At 42.4% G+C, this 14,330-nt stretch overlaps 3 protein-coding genes across 3 annotated transcripts in view; 1 reads left to right on the top strand and 2 right to left on the bottom strand.

Moving 5' to 3' along the window:
* The window catches only part of LOC104966510 (dystrophin-like), a 28,564-nt gene extending 27,093 nt beyond the window's left edge, over positions 1–1,471 (bottom strand). Inside the window, exon 1 of the mRNA XM_010795695.1 lies at positions 1,455–1,471. Coding sequence (XP_010793997.1) covers positions 1,455–1,471 — 17 coding nt within the window. The remainder of the gene's footprint in view (positions 1–1,454) is intronic.
* Positions 1,472–1,593: 122 nt separating this feature from the next.
* On the top strand, positions 1,594–7,768 carry LOC104966508 (dystrophin-like). Its single transcript, XM_010795694.1, has 12 exons — positions 1,594–1,660; positions 1,864–2,025; positions 3,323–3,427; positions 3,677–3,850; positions 3,929–4,084; positions 4,157–4,327; positions 4,444–4,623; positions 4,754–4,876; positions 5,437–5,607; positions 6,011–6,133; positions 6,241–6,375; positions 7,751–7,768. Exons 1-12 carry the CDS (start codon positions 1,625–1,627, stop codon positions 7,766–7,768), a joined length of 1,554 nt encoding a protein of 517 aa, XP_010793996.1. The 5' UTR covers positions 1,594–1,624.
* An 811-nt stretch (positions 7,769–8,579) lies between these two features.
* Positions 8,580–14,330, bottom strand: part of LOC104966507 (dystrophin-like) — a 23,624-nt gene continuing 17,873 nt past the window's right edge. Inside the window, exons 12-17 of the mRNA XM_010795693.1 lie at positions 14,172–14,324; positions 12,508–12,678; positions 9,716–9,838; positions 9,310–9,482; positions 8,767–8,902; positions 8,580–8,609 (exon numbers count right to left, since the gene is read on the bottom strand). Of these exons, the coding sequence (XP_010793995.1) occupies positions 8,580–8,609; positions 8,767–8,902; positions 9,310–9,482; positions 9,716–9,838; positions 12,508–12,678; positions 14,172–14,324 (786 nt within the window). The remainder of the gene's footprint in view (positions 8,610–8,766; positions 8,903–9,309; positions 9,483–9,715; positions 9,839–12,507; positions 12,679–14,171; positions 14,325–14,330) is intronic.

Raw genomic sequence — 14,330 nt, 5'->3', positions numbered from 1 at the left:
TTTGCTCACCGTTCTTGTGATCATTTTGACCCCACGGGGTGAGATCTTGCGTGGAGCCCCAGATCGAGGGAGATTATCAGTGGTCTTGTATGTCTTCCATTTTCTAATAATTGCTCCCACAGTTGATTTCTTCACACCAAGCTGCTTACCTATTGCAGATTCAGTCTTCCCAGCCTGGTGCAGGTCTACAATTTTGTTTCTGGTGTCCTTTGACAGCTCTTTGGTCTTGGCCATAGTGGAGTTTGGAGTGTGACTGTTTGAGGTTGTGGACAGGTGTCTTTTATACTGATAACGAGTTCAAACAGGTGCCATTAATACAGTTAACAAGTGGAGGACAGAGGAGGCTCTTAAAGAAGAAGTTACAGGTCTGTGAGAGCCAGAAATCTTATTTGTTTGTAGGTGACCAAATACTTATTTTCCACCATAATTTGCAAATAAATTCTTTCAAAATCAGACAATGTGATTTTCTGTCTTTTTAAGTGGGCGAACTTGCACAATTGGTGGCTGACTAAATACTTTTTTTCCCCACTGTATGTGTTCAGATGTATTCATATGTATAGGTCCTGAACAACTGACTGAAAGACAATGTCCCCTTAATAAAGAGTCTCCTTTTTCTTCTAAAAAGATCAAATAAAATTGGACATAAACTGAAGAAACTAAACTTGAATGTCCTATCTAGTCTTTACTAAATTGTAAAGTTGCCTCTCTAACTTAACTAAGACATTTTTGATGTCATCAAAGTAAAACACCACAGAAGTATAATTCTTATCTATTTTCCAACTTCTTTCCATCCACAGTGTTATAAATTCACGACTCAAATAGCTGACTGTCAACACTTCCCCGTCAACAGAGTGCACGTGTCCAAGAAAGTGCAGAGACAGTGGAATATAATCTCATTATATCTGTGTCCCACTTTAAAACTTATGTTGAGATAAATCCATGTTGTTATATCTCTGTCTGCTGTTCCTCAGATCAAAGAGGCGTGTTTGCCATTTTAATTTGGAGCTTTTTGTAACGGCTGAATAACCAATAAGAGGAAGTGTAGCGCGGAGATCGCTGCTTAGCCGACGGCGTTTCCGACGCAAGGCAAACAGCGATCCTCTATCTCGCCCGCTCACAATCACTGACTGCCTTTCGATGTGTGAGAGAAATTAGTAATAAGGGAAAACTGAGTGTTTAATAAGAATATGTATTCATGAGCCGCCAATTGCCAGGGAAATGGAGTACATGGCCACGGGGAAGGTTGTTATCAATGTTTGTCTAAATATTTAATATCACGCTCATTTCGTACATTACCAGCCATGAAACGGTGACATTGGGAGCACTGTGAGTGTGAGACAAGCGTTAGTGGCTCACGGCTATATTTAGAGTCATTATCCTTGTGCATGAGCTTAGCATGCTGCTCACCTGTGACCACATACGCAGCCTCTTCCTCACAACTCACAAGCTCTTACAGGATGTGATGCAACATGTCCGTAGGAAAGTTAATCTCGTAGGCAGACACGAGGTGGAGAGCAGAAGAGCAACAGTAGTTGCCGAGGGTCCTACTTCTCAGGCATCAGAAGATCGTTTGTTATTTGGGTTGTTCGTGGCAACCTTGATGTTGTCGTCACGCTGAGGCAACATGAGAGAGAAACCCCTGCCTCCGTCCTTCTATAGGGTATATGCAGAGAGTGTGTGTGCCTGTGTGTGTTTGTTTTGAGGTACATGTGGGGTTGTGTGTTGCGAGAAACTGTTATTTAGAGGGACGAGGGATTGAATATTTCTCTTTCTATACATTATATACGTTTCCCATTTGCTGTTATCTGTTTTAATGGTCCACTTCATTTGTTTTGTGACGCAGTTTTGTTTGTGTTTACCCAGGCGGGGCTCAGGAAGCAGGAGCTGGAGAAGAGTGTGCAGTGGGCCCAGGAGAATGACAAGAGTCTGAGGCAGATCCAGGATTCGCTTGCCAGCACCGACCGACACCTTACTGCGTACCTGGCTGACCACATCGACGCCCAGCAGATACCGCAGGAGGCTCAGGTAGCCATCAGTGTGTAGCTGTGTGTGCGTGTAGGGACTAAGGAGAATCGTTTTGGGCCATAGCTTCTACATAATCTCTCTATTTTTCCGTTCACTAAGACTGGCTGTGTTCATGAGCCGTTCATATCACAGGGATCCTCCCCACGGAGACCGCCATCTTTCTACAGTAGCTCAGAACGGGCAAAGTAAAAGTGGCTTTAGAACTAGAGAGGGCCTTTATTTCATTCATTGTGTCCTAAAAGTTTAAAAAGACCTAATTAGTTGAATTATTTTCATGCTGCCTTTTATGTAAATGAGACGTTTGTGCTCTATGGGACAAATATGTGGGAGAGCATCCTAAGATAATTCAGTTTCATGCTCCACTGAGGAACTTTTCATAGGAATGAATGACAATACTATAACTAAATGCTAGCGTTACTGATAAGACTTAATCAAACCAAACTTCACCCCACTGGTCCCGATGTAAGCAGACCCCAACTGGACCTGCAGTAATTAAACTACGACCGGCTGAAGTCAGTTTAAATAGAAATGCTCCTAATGTAGAATAAGATGCCAATTCATCATCAGTAAGTGCAGCTTTTAGTTGACTCATGAAACACTGTCAAGCTCTTTGCCCTGTCAGGTTTTACCTCTAAGAGTGGCAGCTGTGTGGACAGGTAGAGGAATGACAGCTGAGTGGAAATATACTCCAGAGAGTGTGTGTGTTTGTCTGTGTGTTTGTTGTGTGTGTGCATGGGAACCCGAGAGAGAATGGCGAATGCTCTTTTTCTCTCTGTTGTCCTTATTAAGCCCGGGGCAACTTTGGACACGGGCAAGAGCGCACACACACTCTTACACACACACACACACACACACACACACACACACACACACACACACACACACACACACACACACACACACACACACACACACACACACGCGGATGGGAGAATGATTGGATTAAATTGGTGTGGATGAGCATATGTGATTACAGGGCACTTGGTATTTAAAAGCGAGAGGGGTGACAGAGGCCGTCTCTGGGTTTGAAAGGGGGGGGGGTGACAGGTTGTTAATGCTTTTAAGCATCCTCTCCTATCTCCTTGATCCCTCATGCCCCCTTGTGGTTATTATTAGGAGGTACACTATCAATGCATTCCAACTTTATTGGCTTTAGTCTGACTTTCAAAACAACATTTTCAGACCCATTACTTCACATTTTTATATTAATTTTAGTTCAAATAAAGTTATGGTTCATTAACATAATTTGTCTTATCCTTTTTATTTTTAATTGGTCTTTTATGTGCATGTTCAACAGAAAATCCAAGCGGAGCTGAGCGGCCATGAGGCAACCCTGGAGGACATGAAGAAGAAGAACCAGGACAAAGACCCGAGGGTTATGGGACAGATAGACCTCACACAGGTACACACTCACACGTGAACATGTACACACACATACTGAGGGATTTTCTGGAAAATTGTGTTTTGTCAGGAGATTTAAATGATTAATGAAGGTATCTAAGTTGTGCCAGCTGTGCATAACATAGCAGGAGAGGTGTGGATAAACAATCCACTGACAACATGGAGTATTCTTCTTCCTCTGCAAACTTCACCTAACACCTGCATTTCATTATTTATATAAATATATCTTTGTGTCTCTTCCTTTTCACAGAAAATGCTGGCAAACGTGTGGACGAAGTTCCGGCTCTTCCAGAAGCCGGCCAACTTCGACACTCGTCTGACCGAGTGCGAGCGCTTGCTGGCTGGGGTGAAAAGCCAGGGGGGGGTCCTGGACATCCGCAGTGTGGAGCAGGACGTGGTGCAGTCACAGCTGGACCAGTGCATGGTGGGTCATCCAATCAGATGCGGTGAATAGATGCTTTGATCCTACATTAAGCCCCTGCTGTGTGTTTGTGTCCAACAGAAGTTGTATAAGGTGCTGAGTGAAGTGAAAGGGGAGGTGGAGACGGTGATAAAAACCGGCAGGCAGATCGTGCAGAAGCAGCAGACGGAGCAGCCCAAAGATATGGACGACAGGGTGACCGCCCTGAAGCTGCTCTACAACCAGCTGGGCTCTCAGGTAACAACACACACAGATAGTTAAGCTCACATGATCATACAGGTCAGATTTAAACATGATTTATGTGTGTAGGTGACGGAGAGTAAGCTGGAGCTGGAGAAGAGTCTGAAGTTGTCCAGGAAGCTGCGTAAGGAGCTCAACGGGCTGACGGAGTGGCTCGCTGCCACCGATGCTGAGCTGACCCGGCGCTCCGCTGTGGACGGCATGCCCAGCGACCTGGAGGCGGAGGTGGAGTGGGCACAGGTATACACAACATAAGGTCATAGAGAAACTTGCTAGAAATAGAAACAATTACCTGGAGCTTTCAATAGGTAATGGCATTCTGTCTCTCAACTCTCTTCTCTTTTAAATCCTGTCAGTCGATCCACGAGGAGACGGAGAGGCGCCAGCCGCAGCTGCAGGCCGTGGTGGACCTGGCGGAGGCCCTGAAGGCGGTGCTGCGGGGCCACGGGGGCCTGGTGGACGACAAAGTCAGCCTGCTGCGCTGCAACTGGATCGCTGTCACATCCAGAGCAGAGGAGTGGCTCAACCTGCTGCTGGTCAGAGAACACATCTGATACATATTTATCCGTCTCATCAGTGCTAAAATTAAACCCAAACTCTAAAAATAACCCTCTAAAAGTGTCGTTGTTTGCACACTCAAGTTTCTCTCTCTCCTTTCTCCCTCAGGACTACCAGAGGCAGATGCAGAAGTTAGATGGAGAGATAAAGGAAGTGAACGGATGGATCGACGGAGCGGAGAAGAAGATGGATGAGATAGCGAGCCAGGGACCCAACGACGCTGCGCTCAAGGTTGTAATGTCTGTATGTGCATATGTTGTGCTTACCTTGTGTGTTTATTGGTGTTTTACCTCCAGTCATTCTCCGTAGATTAGATGTCAGTGAATGGATTTTGAGAAGAAATGCAGTATTTCTTAAAAACCCAGATAATTATCCTGTTGTTAACAGCTCTTACAGAGAGAGATCAATCATCAACAAGCACTTATCTTCAATCTTTATTTATTTATTTATATAGCACATTTAAAACCACCTCAGTTGACCAAAGTGCTGTGCAGGCAATAAATACAATATCAAATAACACAATGGGAGTACAATGATAAATCAATAATTGAAAACATGATAAAAAGCACAATAACTAGAAACATATAGAAACACATACAAATGTAAAAATGTAACTCAACGATTATTAAAAGCCAGGTCAAAGAGGTGGGTTTTTAGCTGAGATTGAAAAAGTTCAATAGACTTCTGTTAGCGCTCTCTTTGAATGTGTAAACTATTTTATGTCATATTTTTCTCAAGGAATTTCCTTCCTTAGGAAAGAGCTTCTGTGGCTAACTGTGTGTGTGTTGCAGGTGTTGCGTGCGGAGCTGGATCTGACGAAGGGAAAGATGGAGGGGGTGAGGACTCTGGCCAAGGAGCTCATGTCCACCAGGGGGGAGAAGTGCCAGGTCCAAGTGAGGCCCAAAGTGGAGCAGCTCAACCACAGATTTGAGATCATCGCACAACGCATCAGCAGCGGAATGGTAGGAAGAGTAAAGCCCTCTGAGTACTTTCATTTTGAAATTCTAAGAGCGTCTGATAAGATTTAGTCTAGATTTTTTTGTTTGTTATTTAGCTTGAAAACAGTTAAATTGAATCTTTTCATAATCCAACTATTTCCATAAATGTACTTCCAAACAAACTCCCGTTAAATACACTCTCCCTAAATTGATTTCTCTAAATAGACGCGTAATCTGCGCCGACCTCTCCCAATAAATGCTCTCCCTCTAGGCCACTGATGATCTTTCTTTTGTGTGTGTGTGTGTGTGTGTGTGTGTGTGTGTGTGTGTGTGTGTGTGTGTGTGTGTGTGTGTGTGTGTGTGTGTGTGTGTGTGTGTGTGTGTGTGTGTGTGTGTGTGTGTGTGTGTGTGTGTGTGTGTGTGTCAGACGGCAGCGTCGGCTAAGGAGCTGGAGCAGTACCACAGTGAAGCTCAGATCTGGCTGGAGCTCCTGGAGGAGGAAGTGAAGCAGGGGGAGAACCTGAAGGAGGAGGACTTCCAGGAGGACAAGGTCCCTCGCACACAGATAATGATTTCTCTTTTCCTTTCGTATCGTGTGTGCAGCTCTAAACAGTGTGTGTGTGTGTGTGTGTGTGTGTGTGTGTGTGTGTGGCGCAGGACTGTGAGGAAGGTGCAGTGAAGGAGTTGCTGTTGAAAGGAGAGAATCTACAGAAGAGGGCCCCGGATCAGGACAAGAGGGAGCAGATCAGGCTGAAGCAGAACCAGCTCAACAGCAAGTACAACACCGTCAAGGTAACACACAGTGCAACACACAAGTGGAGCAGAAATACAATAAATGCTGTCCTCCTTAAAGATTTAGAGAGACTTGCTACAACAACTTTATCTTTCTATATTGTGTGTGTGTGTGTGTGTGTGTGTGTGTGTGTGTGTGTGTGTGTGTGTGTGTGTGTGTGTGTGTGTGTGTGTGTGTGTGTGTGTGTGTGTGTNGTGAACAGATTTACTTTTTCTTTATGGATATTTTACAAATCACTCCCCTTTTAAACTTTGTTCATTTTTTTATGTCATTTTAAAAATAAGAGAATACATTAAAATGACATAAAAAAATGAACAAAGTTTAAAAGGGGAGTGATTTGTAAAATATCCATAAAGAAAAAGTAAATCTGTTCACAGTTCTGTGTTGAGAGATGTATCCATAGATCTCTTCATTTTGCTCTCTAAGTGCACCAGATTGATGCTTTTAACTTCAATATTTAAAAATAAATCTTCCTGGGGGAGCTTGCCCCCGGACCCCCCTATGTGAGGTCCACACACCACCTATAAAAATAGCACTTTACCCCTGCTTACACCTATATGCCGTGAGCTGATTATCGAGCCTTCATTGTAACAGTCGCGTGTACATTGTGTATATGCGTGGGGAGTGTTGCAGTCGAACATTCCACTGTAGCGACCGGTACATTAATGGGAAACCCTAAATGTTTGAGCACCCTCTATAAAACGTCAAGCTACCCCACAGCACCCCAAAATAAATCTCTGGCGCCGCCACTGAGCCTGACTATTTGTGTTGGGGGGGGCCCGACTTTTTTTTTTCTCCAAAGGGGGGGCCTGACAGAAAAAGTTTGAGAACCACTGCCTTCAGTGGAGGAATGCAAACCTGTTTTCAAATGTAAGGTTTTGATTTTGTTTGACCTTTCTCAGTAATGACACCCTCAGANAAACGTCAAGCTACCCCACAGCACCCCAAAAAATCTCTGGCGCCGCCACTGAGCCTGACTATTTGTGTTGGGGGGGGCCCGACTTTTTTTTTTCTCCAAAGGGGGGGCCTGACAGAAAAAGTTTGAGAACCACTGATCTAACTCAAGGGGAAGAAATCGAATAATTATATTTCTTAAAACATCAAACTATTCCTGTAAATGCTTCGAGTAATGGGATCTTTTTTCTGCAACCATTCAGGGTTGTAGTTCCTAGATAATGAACCTGAATACATCCCTCCCACAAGGGTATCAACAGTACTTCATCCAATATATCTGAGTGTGTGTGTAGAGAATCAGGATTGGGTGCGGTTCAGGTGGCAGCTTGCGCGTTGAGGTAGCAGATGGTTCTCTGTCTCTCACACACACATATGTTGGCACTTGAGTGGCACTTGGACGGTGCATCCTCGTCTGTGCAGGTGGACATTGAGAGCTGATCACAGCAGCCTAAAGTGGACTGGGCATGTCTGATGATGCAAACAAACACTTATGCACATACACGTAACAATACTTAATATGCAAGGTGGAATGCATCAGTTTAACCACAGCTACTGAAACTCAGAGACACATCTTTAAAAAACGTGTGCATTTCCCTCTGTGAAAACCACTCATGGTGATGTTAAACTCCTGTTTGTGTCCAATTACTTCTCATAATACTTCAACGAAATGTCAGATCGGAGAAACATAATAGTGTTGCATAAGTCTGAAAAGGAAAATGTTATGTCTTTGTCGAGACTCACTGCATTCTCCTGTGTGTGTGTGTGTGTGTGTGTGTGTGTGTGTGTGTGTGTGTGTGTGTGTGTGTGTGTGTGTGTGTGTGTGTGTGTGTGTGCTATTCACAAGACAGACATTTTGTTTTATTGTATTATAATCAAACTTAATTAATTAATTATCTAAATTATTAAAAGGACACACAGTAAAGAAATATTAACATGGTCTGTGTACATTTACTCATTTGTTTTGCATATCAGGAGTAAATTAAACTACTTAAACATAAGAGATAAAGGCTGGAATTATTGTCGTAATATACTTTAAGTAATTATTCTATCAGGTGCTAATGGACCATAAATGAATCATGATGACACATTTTGATATCAGCATGTCCTAATATTGCGTGTTAGGCCATGAGATGTCACATCTTGTTCTCGTGTGCTACTTCATCCCACTGTGAAAGATAATTTGTCTTTTTATGTAATCAGTGTGTGCAGAAAACTAAGAAACAGAAAGGGAAGCAGTTCTGTGCCTTGCTCAAGGGCATGTCAGCAGTGTTGGTGGACACTGGAGATGAAATATGACTCAGGCACAGCTGGAATACACTCAGCAGCTTTCTGGGTACAATCAGCGATGTGTGTGCAAGCCTGTCTTTATAATTGTGTGTGTGTGTGTGTGTGTGTGTGTGTGTGTGTGTGTGTGTGTGTGTGTGTGTGTGTGTTACCCTGAGGTGCTGCTTGTGTGCTGCTGGCTCGCTCTCGGCCAGTCTCAAAGAGCTCTCAGCGTTGTTCAGCCACTCCTCCATCGCCTTCTGATCCGACACAAACTTCTGCCACTTGATGTTGCAATCCTGCCAACGCCTTGATGTGCGCACACAAAACAGATTGTCATTAAAATATGTGGACAAGATGAATCAATATCCATGTAATTATTTCCCACACACACTGCTGCCTACAACTAGGAAACTGGACAATTATAAAGCAGAAGACAATGTAAGAAGAGCGTTGAAAAGGCAAAAAGGGACTGTTGAAGCTGATATGATAACATGTGACAAATCAAATGGATTGATCCCTCCACCCCCTACCTACTTCTGTCAAGTGTTAAAACAGTAATTGGCAATTACGTTGAAAGCAGAGGAGGAATATTTGTCTTTAAAGGGCAAATCAAATATTGTCGTGCTACGTCAGAAAAAGTATTTTGATATGTCGTATAATATGTTCAAATATATACAAATCATATTCAACCCACAAAAACCGTACAGCCTTACTTGAGTCTGTCCTGGTGGAGCTTGTTCAGTTTGTCCCAGTTAGTGTTGAGAAGGGAGGCGGTCTCCTGGATCCTCTGACCCTCCAGGGGCCGGGCCCCCGACACCATCTCCTCTCTGCGGGCCAAGGCTCCCTCCACTGGGCCCCGCAGCTCTTCAATGCTCGCCTTCACCTCCTGTGTGGGAGATGGATGAAGTTATCTTTAGATGAATACGCTAACTGTTACCCTCTGCCTCCAGTCCTTATGCCAAGCCAAGCTAACTGGCTGTATCATCATATTGTAACGATTTGATCGGTATCAATATTCTCCTCAAAGTCCAGTACCCTCTATCTATCAGACTGCATGTACTCTCTGTTTGAATGTCTTTGATATTTGCTGAGAACTGTTTTCTGTGCAGCAGTACTGACCTTCAGACAGAGGTCCTGCTGTGGCAGGTTATAATACGCTGCTGGCCAGTACTCCGGAGAGTTCAGCTTGAAGTCCGTCTCCGACACTGAGCGCAGCAACGCCTGCAGCTCGATCAGGTACTCCTGAAGAGCATGTATTCACAAACACACAAAGATGAGAGGTAGTTTAGAAAGAAGGAACATGTTACGTCTTTATATAAGAAAAGATGTTTTGTATCATGCTTCTCTAACAGGCAACATATCAAAGCTAGCTCTAAGGGGGCACATATCAGATGTTCAGTAGAAACTGATCTGGGACTTCATTATTAAACAAGATCATGGGTGGAATTACATGTAAGTCTTGACAAGGTTTGAATCAGTTTTATAGAAAACTTAAATATTCAATGAAATAAATTATACATATATTTGTTTACATATAAAAATGAATTTTTGTGGATGATAATTCCAACAATGAAGCCCTAGATCGTTTCTTTTTGAGCAGGAGTTAAACATGTTATTAAACCTTATTGTATATCATGATCATATCCAAGCTTGCGTCAACTCACATTTGATATATTTAATCAGTAGATGATGAATACACTTGTGTATCCTCATATGAAGTACATGATATATTTCCATGACCATGATGCACAATACTCATCTCAACAGAAACTCAACATGGCAATGTGTGCAGAGGGATTGTGGGTATTAACACTCGGCTCTGTTCTTTTCACCTCAGTGTTATGCTCCTTTCATTGGAGCTCCTGCCTTTAAATTACATTTTTTAATTAACCCAAAATAAAAAACAGATTAGCATTATTAGCAGCCTCGCAGACCGTTAATGATCGCTGCTGGCCTTAATGAGTCGGCTCGGTGTTTGCCTGGTGTGACAGTAATAACGTCTATAACGGGTGGAAAGCTGGGGGTCAGACACCATAAGCCTTACATTTCCCATAATGCCACTTCACTGTTTCTCCATGCATCCTTGTGAATACCCACTTTCTAACTCCATACCGTATTTTACAACACATGCTTGACATCAGATGACATCATCCGTTATTTCATCAGTTTTAGCTCAGGAAAAAATGGAGTCTTATGTTTTTTTCCCCATTTTTACTTAATTGAAGAAAGTTTAATCCGACATCTGACACATGTATGTTTGTTATGAAGTGAAATATGGCCAGAGTTTTAAGAGTCCCAGTATCCCTGCTGCACACCATACAAAGTTTGAATGGTAAAATCAAAAATATTGATCCAATAACATAACTCTGACGGGGCTAAGTATTACTTTGTTCATTGTTTCATTGTACACATGGGTATATGTGAGAATTGTGTTTGAACTAGATTTACTTCCCAGGTAAGTGAGTCAGAAATGTCTCAGTTGCACCAGAAAGCTTCTTCCAGCATCTTTAAGCTAAACCAGAGTTGATGAGCATATGTTGGCATTATCTGATGTTGCCACTGCTCCAGACACATATATTGGTATATGAATTAAATGCTTGAATGTGTGTCTTTAGTGATTGCAGACTGGGTTTTAAAAAACTCAAAATGTCTCCCTTTCTGATGATCTGGTTTACTCTTCCCTTTCTTGTTCTATTCCACTTGGACTGAATACACATCTAAACTGTTTTTCTCTTTATAACAAACTAAAAAAACATGATAATAGGTGGCAACACTGCAGCAGTTGCAGCTCAAAAATATAAAATTTCAGGAGGAACATGTTACTAACATTGAAGTGTTTGTATTATCCAAATGAAAGGTTACAATGGGCCCTCTATTCTTATTCCTTTCCTTTAAGATATCATGAATTCATATTGTAACATTACTTATATAAAGGAATAAATGGATTCTTCTTAAAAGTCTTATGTCAATCTGATATGATGGCTGTTGTCTCTCCGCATGTCCATCCACACAAGGTCAGCTCGACAACACCCCTGGAGTTGGCAGGGATTGAGTGATTTGCTCAAGGACACTTTGTGTTACATAAGTTTTGGTGCCTATTATTAGCTCGTGCCCAGCTTGGAGAATATGGAAAGTAAGTGCACCAATTACTGCTCAAGAGTCCTAAAGCAATGCACCAAAGTGCCAAAACAGCTTGAGTGGAGCCGCTCAGAGGCCTTACACTGACTGTGTTCTGAGTGTGGTCTCTCGTTGACTCTTAATACGTGCTTATGATTCCTCTTAGTGCGCCTGAATAAATGCATAACTGAGAGTCTGAGATCTGACAGTGGAGATGTGCATTGGTCCAAGTGTATACCATATGGTGTATGCAGCTGATTCAACTGATGTGATTGGTTGACAGGATACATACATCTTCAGTGATGGGCAGATCAGGGAACTGCCAGGGTGTAATGTGATTGGTTGGCATGCAGTGACACAGAGCAAGACAGAGCAACCAATGAGATTCAGACATGTGAGCGTGCTTCACATGTACACAGAAAATAATGAAAATGCAGCAAAGAAAAACAAAAAAAGCAACTCACACCTTTTTTATTTGACCTTTTAGGGGCATTACTGAAATTATGTAGCTTGATTTATTGTAATAGATTTAGATAAATGTCTTACCTACATTTAGCAAAATATGCTTATTAGCTTTCATGCCAATAGTTAGCTTATAAGTTAACTTTGGTGCTATTTGGCAAAACTTGTGGTATAACTGTTTCTAAATAGCACTGGTGGGAATTAGCGTTATAAGGTGGTGCAGGAATGAGTCCTTGATCCCAGGTCAGAACTTATATAGTTGTATTTGGAGCTGGAATAAGTAGTAGAGTATTAGTACTGTAGATATAGAAGTCGTGCCTACTGAAACTCACACATTGTCTTTTGAAGGGTAAGAACTTGCCCTCCACCTCAACCCAGCGCGTGTTGAGCTGGAGTTGGCGGGGCTCCACTAGATTGGCGGCTCCAGCTTCTGACAGCTGATTGGCTAAGCCCTGCACCTCGTTAAGCTCCTCCTTCTTCTTGTCGAACTCTGAGCCAATTTCCTATTGGATGAGATCAACCGTGGGGTCACTCGCTATTGGATAAGCTTGGGGGGGGGGGGGGGGTGAGCACAGAGAGGCATGTGGATGTGGAATAGTACACATTCACACACGGTCGATAAATATATTATAAAAATGATAAAACACTCACACACTCCAACAAAGACACAACACATTGATAAAAGACACATCATGTTTGTAAGTGTCAAACATACACAAGTGGTTCATATTGATACTATACTGTATGTATCTCCACTTCAACAATCCATATCAAATAAGAAGGTGGTGCTGTCATTAGGTGCCGTGATACTTTATTTACATTTGAGAAGTAGTACAATCATCAGAAGTGTGAAGTGTGAAAAGAAGCAAGGAAAGACAGAAAGACAGATAGATGAGCAGACAGACAGACAGACAGACAGACAGACAGACAGACAGACAGACAGACAGACAGACAGACAGACAGACAGACAGACAGACAGACAGACAGACAGACAGACAGTGAGGAATCTCAGTTGCGGCAATGACAGGTGAGTCTGAGGCGAGCGAATCAGACGTCCCCTTAGCGAAATGTCATAGTGACCATCTGAAAGTGAAAGACACACACACAAAGTCAAGGTGGGGGAAGAAAAACAGGGGGGGCCAGGGCTCCAGTGTCAAGCCTTTTCCACATCAACACATTGGACATGGAGCTCAAAGGTGTAAATGTATTTGTTGTGTAGTGAAATTGCTGAAGAATACAAAAATGAAAGTCTGGTAATGTCTTTAAAAATGGTTTATAACACACTTTAGTATTGTAGTATGTAGAATGTCATACTCTGTCATATGAAACATCTGTACCTGGTGTAGATACTATATCAATTATATAAAATACAGTATTTCATATTTAATTAGCTGGGTTTTTTGGTTGTTTAACAGAAAAAAATTGTTTTTTGTGACGGAATAAATATTTAAATAAATGTATCAGAAAATATATAAATATAAACATAACAGTACATTAAAATATTATAATTATGATGTACTCACTTTGCGAGTTATTTTGAACCTCAGCTGTTATAAGCTATAATAAAAAACAAATAACGATTCCACTGTCTCACAAATAACTGTGTAATTAGCCTCCTTCCAACGCTCGGTCTACCACAGAAAAAAGCCAGACAAAAACAGTCGTTTTTCTGGGTGGAGGGAATTGATCAGCAATTACTTTCTTTAAATAGAAACAAGGAAGATGTCCTGGAACAATTATTCTGAAAATGGTCTTCATAAGGGAATAAAAGCAACGAAGCATTTGTCGAAAAGCAGGGGAAGAGGAGAAGTGAGAAACAAAGAGAATAAGGATTTGAGAAAAGATTAAAGACACAGACAGCGTGAGATGAAGAGCTGGATGAAGAGGAGGAGAGAGATAAACAATAGAATGGATTTCACGCTTTATGGTAATTTCTTAAAATAGCAGAAAGATATTATTATCCATGTACATATGCACAATGTGTGTGTGTTATCACCTTGACCCTCTCTCCCTCGGGGGGGTCGGGCAGTTGGTCCACGCTGCGTTGAATGTCGTCCAGCCAGGCCAGCAGGTCATGTGACTTCCTCCTGTACTGGTACCACTGGGGAGCGATGGCCAACGCCTTCCTGTTCCTCTGAAACCGCAGGTCCTACAC

This window comes from Notothenia coriiceps, unplaced genomic scaffold, assembly GCF_000735185.1.
Source record: "Notothenia coriiceps isolate Sejong01 unplaced genomic scaffold, NC01 NC01_scaffold00037246, whole genome shotgun sequence".
NCBI classification, from domain to species: Eukaryota; Metazoa; Chordata; class Actinopteri; order Perciformes; family Nototheniidae; genus Notothenia; species Notothenia coriiceps.
The sequence above is the reverse complement of the archived record's forward strand: the minus strand, read 5'-3'. Positions and strand labels throughout refer to the sequence as shown.